The following is a 7,868-nucleotide window of genomic DNA, read 5'->3' on the forward strand; positions in this document are numbered from 1 at the left end:
AGTATTTTTATTTTTTTATTTTTCTCTTCTGGGTACAGTTGCTTATCCTGCCATTCTCCTCATGTGTTTAGTTTTATGGGATACTGTCACAGCAGGAATTGCTCTGTGTTACAGTGTTGAACGTATTCTGTCCAAATGGGGTGTCCTGTCAGATCTTAAAAGAGGTAACCATTCTTATCCCCAGGTTGTAAACTAATAGAGCTGAAGCCTACTGCAACATTCTTTGTGGCCAGCAGCCTCCACAACTCCACCCCACCCCATGGGCAAAAGGGGCTATAAGGCAGGACAGTGGCCAGCTCCTCCTTGCCCATTTTTCTATAGCCTAGGAAGCTTTTTTTTTTTTTTTTTTTTTTTGCAGCCCAGGGTAGGTGTCCCTTAGCCACAGAGAGATGATTTATAGTTTCCTGGGGCCAGTCTGAGAAACAGTGCTGGGAGTGCCTGTACAGGGTTGAAAGGATTTAAATTTTTTCTTAACCCTTTCTTCTAGTATACTACTATCTTTGCATACCAGAGGCAGTGCCTTTTGCACCCTCAACTTAGTTTCTGACCGTTCAGACTCCTTATTGTGCAATTGCATAGACACCTATACAGACAGAATCTCTTCCATTTACTTAACTTCTGACACACCAACTTCAAATATGAGATTTTATAATAATCCAGAAAACCATTCAAAGACCAGATCCTTACAGTAAAACATCTTTGTTTGTTTTTTAGATAGGCTTACATCTATAAGTGGCCTATAAATCTTGGCCAATCAAGATTATTTTCCCAAGAGACCACCTATAGGATCAAACACAGCATTGCCTATATCTTAAAGTACTAGTAACAGATATATATGAAGAAATAAATAAATAAACAATGAGAGTAGTTACTAAACCTAAGGCCAACAAACAGATAACAACCAAAAACATAGCAGAAGGGAATAAAAATTCCTAGGTTCTTGATTCCCTCTTAACCATGATTCCTACACTGGCACATCACAGGTGTCTCCACAAAGAGGGATCCAATGTTCCCATGAAGAGGCACCAGTGTATGGAATTAAGAGTCTCAGCATACATACCAAGGGAATTATCAAGTGGCCAAGGGGGTCATGACTTTACTGTTTTGTTTCCTTTTTCTCAAAGTGGACCTCAATGCATCAGCCCGAATCATTCAGGAAGAGAAGAGGGGAGTTCCTTGATGCAAAAGGAGCTTTGGCAGTTGCTGGGACATTCCTCAATCCATTTGTTTACTCACAGGAGCCTTGGGGCTCCCCCGCCCCCATTTGCTCCAAAGAAACTTATCCACCTAAATCTCTAGCAGTTGGCTCTCAACAAGTTCTCCAGCCACCTTGCATTCTCAGCATGGAAATGGGGTTCCTTGGAGAATCACTAGTGTCCAAAAGAACTAGAGTATAACTGCTCCTGTGTCCTCTGGGTTGCCAATTTGTTACTGAAAGCTCAGTCCTTGTCCCCAATGTCAATCCAATAATGAGGTTTTAAGCAAAAGAAAAAAAAAAAACTAAAAATGATATTTGATATTTTTCGCACTTGCTATTATATTAGTATGATTCACTATGTTTTTATTTGTAAATATTCAGTTTCACTTCAAGTTGTATTCATTTGCATGAGTACAGCACAAATTGTCCATTCCTGTTTCAATGGGCAGTTGAGTCATTTCCATTTTTGTTGTCTTGAACAGTACTGTTATAAATGTCTTCTTACTTGTTGCCAAAGACACATGTGAAAGTTTGTACAGTATATATACCTTGGAATGTAACTATTGGGCCATAATGTATGGAAAAGTTAAACTTAAAAGATAATGCTGAATTGTTTTGCAAACATTTACAATTTGCACTCCTACTATTAATGTTTGAAAACTTATTTAATCCCCATTCTAACCCTTGGTCTTATGAGACTAATTTCTGCCAATGGAATGCCATGTAATGTGAAAGCTACCTAATGGTGTGTGATTTTAATTCACATTGCCAAGGTTAGTAATGAGATTGTGCATCTCTTGGTGTGTTTATTGACTATATGTGTTTTCTCTAACCTTTCAATTATAAGCCTTTATTAGTCTATAATAATGAATACTTTCTATTTTTGTATTTGCAGGGACTGCATTATTCTAATCACTGTATGTGTATATACATATATAGTGCACTATAGACTGCACTAATCTAATCACTATGTATATATAGTTATTGAAGAGAAATTAACATACCATCTAGTATATAAAATGATGGGTAAAATTCAAATAAAATACATACAATCAAAATATCTTAATAAAACAATAGAAAGTAATCTTATTTTGAAATTATTTTTGATACTTTTATTTCTTCATAGCTTGATATTTATTTTTCTTTTGACAGAAAGATTTCGAGATTTACTACTGCCTCCATCAAGTCAAGACTCTGAGATTGTGCCCTTCATTCCGTCTAGAAATTATCCCAAGTAAGAACCAGAAATTTGCTGGGTATGGAGAAGGGAAGGGCCACTGGGAGACATTTGGGCAGGCAAAGATAAAATGTAAATTTTTTCAGTATTTTGAAAAATCCTGGGTAATCTCACTTAACATACAAGGGCATCTTCTGCACTACAGTGTCTTGAGACCCTCATAGATGGTTTAGAGAAGAAACAGCTGCTTCCAAGGGCAGCCCAGCTGTGACAGGGAAATTTCTGCCAAGTGTAGGCATTAAGCTCTCTGCATTAGTATCTGGTCTTGCTTCTTTTTTGCTTGATACTGTGTCAATGGGACAGACATTTGGGGGGTGATCCCACATCTGTTTTCCTATTTTCTGTCCTTTAAATGTGAGAATTCATTCATATTGTAACAATTGTTTTTCAAAATAATTACATTAGATGTGATTTTAATGATTTCTACATATTTCTCTTGACCATCTTTATTACTGGGGCAAATGAAATCTTCTGACCCTTCTTATCTGGGACAGATCTTTTCTTCTCTCATATGCTACAAGTGTACTTATTGGTTGAAGGAATATGACTTCATCCTCCTGAAAGATAAGGAAGTGCCAGGCCTTTTATTACACATCCTCTTTCCTAGAGGCTGATGGATGCTGGAATCTTGATCCTTCCTGTGGAATCTTGGAACACCTTCTGTGAGTTTCTGCTTCTCTTTACTAGCTAGTAAGCAACAAACTAAAGAATGATGACACTTATATATGAAATATTAAAGGAGGTCACCAAGTTAAAGAATCAGTTTGTGATATAAATTCCCTCTCAAACTCATCACTATAGTGCATGATTCATTCCTTGACTCAACTTTATTTTCTGAGGGAAATTTTCCTCAACTATTTAGCTTTGATAACACAATTCTAGTAACAAAAATAAATATAGGATCTTAATTGTCTTGCTTATGCATCTTTTCAAACACTAATCCAAGCTTAATCTTTGGCTGCAAACCTCAAATCCCCCTATAGTACACAGGGACATGCACATGCATGAATATCCTTGCATATATTGTTCTTCAGGTATAGGTTGATGGAAGCATGAATGTGCCTGAAGTGATCATGTGTGACTATCAGTATTTTTACACATGGCTCCTGTTTGCAGAAGCTGATGATGTGGTAATGCCTATTCTTCTCCCTCCTAGGCTCACTGCCTGTCATCTTTGCTTGAAGAGGAAGTCACAATGGTTTCTCTGATGATAATCTATTTGGTGCTGTTTGTCTTCATTTCCTTAACTGTACTGCCCTGCATGTATCCTTCTTGTCTTAGATTACTTTGGGGATAAAGTCTTAGTCATGTGGGCTTCTATAACAAGTCACCATAGATTGAGTATCTTAAACAACAGGAATTTATTTCTTACAGTTCTGGAGGCTAGAAGTGTAAGCTCAAAGTGTTGACAAATCAGGTGGCTAGAGGGGGTGATCTTCTTGGTTTGCAGATGGCTGTCTTCAGGGTATCCTTACACATTAATTCCATTCTAATGTCCTATTTATCTTCCAAATGTTTCATTTTCATATACCATCACATTAGGGCTTCAGAGTATGAATTTTAAGGAGACACATATTTTCAGTCCATAGCAAATAATTATGCTTTAATTATTATCAGATACTGTGTAGCAATGCTTCTTCAGTGCATATCTTTTGGGGACAGATATTTGTTTTGGCACATGTAAATTAAAAGAACAAAAGTCATCAACTGATGTCATACACACTATCTCATGGCAAGGAAGTGCATAGACTGTGTGATAGATTGCAGTAGCATCTGGCTGGTCCCGGGGCAACCTACTGCCTTTGTGTTTCAGTTATACCTATATGGAACGGTGTTGAAGAAAACATCTAACACTCAGGGGTGTTATGAAGAATCCATGAAAATATATAAAATACTTAGAACCAAGCTTGGCATGTAGCAAATTCTCCATTTTAGTTGCTAGGGCCATTTATTATTCACTAAAAATTTTATACATTGAATAAACTAGATTTGCATGTTTCTATACACCTTGGGAAAATAGGTTATCCATTGATTTGAAGGAAGTTCTATCTCAGGATAATTTTGTCAGACTTATCTGGTTAATATGTGGGGAGGAACTAGTATTGGATATTTTTAAATTATCCCTAGAGGTTAACATGAGGCACTGTTTTGCTAACCACTTACCATTTTTATGAACTTAATTTTTTTCTGAAAGCATGTCAATTAAAAGTTTCTGAATCTGCATGATATTTATATGAATGATTCTGGATTAAATACAGTTTACTTAAATTATAGAACATAAGTGTTTTCATCTTTCCACTCAGTGTCTAGTTTGACAGTAGAATTTTAGGAGGTATAAGTAAGACAAAAGATATTAGAATTCTGTCTCTCTGTGCTTTGGCAAGGGTGTATTGAATTGTCCAGGGAAGAGTGAGGGAGCAGAGAGTCCAGGTATGTAAGGGATGTTGAGTAAAAGAGGAGAGAGTTGTGGTAAGGGCCAAAGGGATAAGAATGCATGGGCAGAGATTTGTGTATATCTAGACCTGATTAGTGATTATCTGTGGGTTTAAATGCTCTTATTTTTTCAATTATGTTCTCTCTAACATATACTATGATTTTTTTCATTATTGCAGATAACTGAAAGTCAATGAATTTTTAAAATGTGACAAAAAACTTTCTGGAAAATCAAAAATTTAGTCAGACAATTAGAATTTGTTTCTTTCATTCATGACATAATATCCCTATTTACATTGAGATTTCCCCCTCACTTTTCTGGTTGTTTTACTGATTCATTAGATAAAGATTCTATTATAAAGAATAGAATCAACTAATATATAGTTTAGGCAGTTGTTTGCCACAAGCTATGTAATGTCAGAGAGTTAATTTTTTAGGGTAAAACCTCAATATAGACTCACAGCTCACTAGTGAATGTAGGCTGTGGTAATTTGGATTTGGGGTAGGATTTCTAAGTAGTCAACATAGTACCTCTATAATCTTTAGAATCTTGTTATCAAGAGAAATATAACAAATAATGAAATATTGAAAAGTGTACCTTTTATTAGTTGAAAAATGCTAAAGAAAAGCAAAAGTGAAGTTCCTGAAATGTGTGTGTGTGTGTGTGTGAGAGAGAGAGAGAGAGAGAGAAAGAGAGACAGACAGACAGACAGTGAGGGAAAGAAAGTTTAAGGAAAGACCATTTAAAAAGTACTACCTGAAGTGGTTATGAGAAACATTGTACTAAAATATAATAGTGTGCATTTATCATGTTTTTATTTTCATGAGCTCTCAATGACCTATTTCCAAAGCCTGGGACATCTCTCCCTCATCAGGATGTAATGGTAGATAGAAATTGCTCTGTGAAAATTCTCAAGAGCATGAATGTCAGAAGGAGACAGATGTATAGAAGAAAAAAAAAAGAATGTGTACTTAATACAAAACGCATGTTGATGATTTATAGATTGGGAGAAAGAAATGAGAAAGTAACAAGTTTTACTGCTTATTCTTAGTGGATTTAGATTTATAATCTATTTAGAATAGAGGATGGTTATAAAATATCCTTATAAATGCAGCATGGATCTGTAAAGTGGTTGAGGATATTGGCTGTAATTTTATCCACAAATGACATGCAACACTTTTGGCAATTAAGCCATTAAAACATGACCCAATAGTTCTGGAAGGTTTAATCAAAGAATGTAAAAAAGTACCACTGTGAAAATACAGGAATAAAATATTCCTACTTTGTTCTTGTAATAATCACGTTCTCTGAACTGCCTAATATCAGAACTGTTTTAAGAAGAATATTATTTATTATAAAATTCAGAGCTGTTCTTTGATTCAGTTTGTTGCCAAAAAACAGCTTTGATTGTTTGGACAATAAAAATAGTGCCCCAGCCCAATCTCATTTTCAATTGGCTGCTTCAAAATGCCTTCAACTGGTAATGTTGGGTAATATCCTTAAACTGGACAGATGCTGATGACCTTTCCAGATTTCATTTGTTCTCCAAATTATCTTCTTTTTCCTTCCCTAACAAAGTTTTAAATCCCACTTCTATAAACCCTCATGGTCTCTTCAGTAATTTTTGTTAAATAATCATCTTTTTTACTTAATTTTTTAAATGGCTTTTAAAATTTATATATGACAATAAGATTCATTTTGACATAAAAGCATGAAATATAATTTATTATCATTCCATTCCCAGTATACATAACTTTAATGCACTTTTACTTAGCTAAGTTACTCTCATTTATAATAATAAAGAAATAATAATGATACATACTGAATATAGTACATGCCAGGAATTGTGATATGTGCATTATTTCACTTAATTGTTATCATCCTACTATGAGTTAGGTGGAATTATTTTCCCAGTTTTACAGATTAGAGGGCTGAGAGTCGAGTAAGTAAATACCTTACCCAAAGTACAGCTGGTTCTTAAACCCAGATCTGTTTGCCCCTAGATCATATTTACTTCTGTGTGCTACCCCATTCATTCATGCACCCATCCTTCCATTCATTCACTCATCAAATATTTGTTGATAAGTTACCATGTTCCAGAATTAGTCACAGTTATTCAGGACACAAAAGTGATTAGGGCATAATATGTGGCTTTGAAGCACTTAGAGTCCAGTGGGGAAAAACAGAGAAGTTCAGTTGGTAAATTATTACTATAATTTAGACCTACAGGTAGAGAAATGCACTATATTCTATTGGAAGAGAACAGAAATTCTTCTCCTAATTTATATTAAGTTTTATTTTCTCCTTGAGTTAAATTGACCAAATCATGAGGGTATTTTTAAAAGACAAAACTAAGAGCATGTGAGATCATGGAAGTGCATGGGCCATTGAGGGATTGCCTCTAACTGCCTGATGATAGCATATGTGTGTTTATACACATATGTACATATACATATACGAACATGCACTCAAGGGGTGAAATCATAAAGAGAAATGTAGACAGAGGCCAGTTCATGAAGGTCCTAGGCTGCAATTTAAAGTAAATTTAGATTTTGTTGCAAAGATTAGGGAGAACCTTGAAAGGATTTTAAGCAAAGGGGAAATATAATTAGATCTACATTTTCATAGATTTATCACAGAGCCACAGAGGAACCCAAGGCACCACAGGGGGCCAGTATATTCACTAGCTGGCAATTTTATTCGGATAGAAAGCAATAAAAGATGCATGCTCTCATAACACTAAAATGGACAATCAGATTGGTGTTTTAGGATGTCAGGAGGCACAATTAACAGAATGTCAGAAAGGAGCCCTTTTTAGTGTGTACCTGCCCTTGTGAGGTGGGGTTATTTGGCTAGTATCCACAAGCACAGTTACTCATAAAGGTCTGCAAAATAGAGTTTTTTTTTTTTTTTAAGTTTCATCCTTCATTAAAAGATTACTGTCTCTTCTTATCCTTAAATTTAGTTTAGTTTTTTTTTTTTTTTTTTTTTTTTTTTTT

At 35.2% G+C, this 7,868-nt stretch overlaps 1 protein-coding gene across 8 annotated transcripts in view; it reads left to right on the forward strand.

Moving 5' to 3' along the window:
* Nox4 (NADPH oxidase 4) overlaps positions 1-7,868 on the forward strand; it is a 173,688-nt gene that overhangs the window by 137,260 nt on the left and 28,560 nt on the right. For all 8 annotated transcript variants that reach the window (XM_048787917.1, XM_015477317.2, XM_015477319.2 and 5 more), the window contains one exon: positions 2,351-2,432. In XM_048787917.1, the coding sequence (XP_048643874.1) occupies positions 2,351-2,432 (82 nt within the window). The remainder of the gene's footprint in view (positions 1-2,350; positions 2,433-7,868) is intronic.

Source organism: Marmota marmota, unplaced genomic scaffold (assembly GCF_001458135.2).
Source record: "Marmota marmota marmota unplaced genomic scaffold, marMar, whole genome shotgun sequence".
Lineage (NCBI taxonomy): Eukaryota > Metazoa > Chordata > Mammalia > Rodentia > Sciuridae > Marmota > Marmota marmota.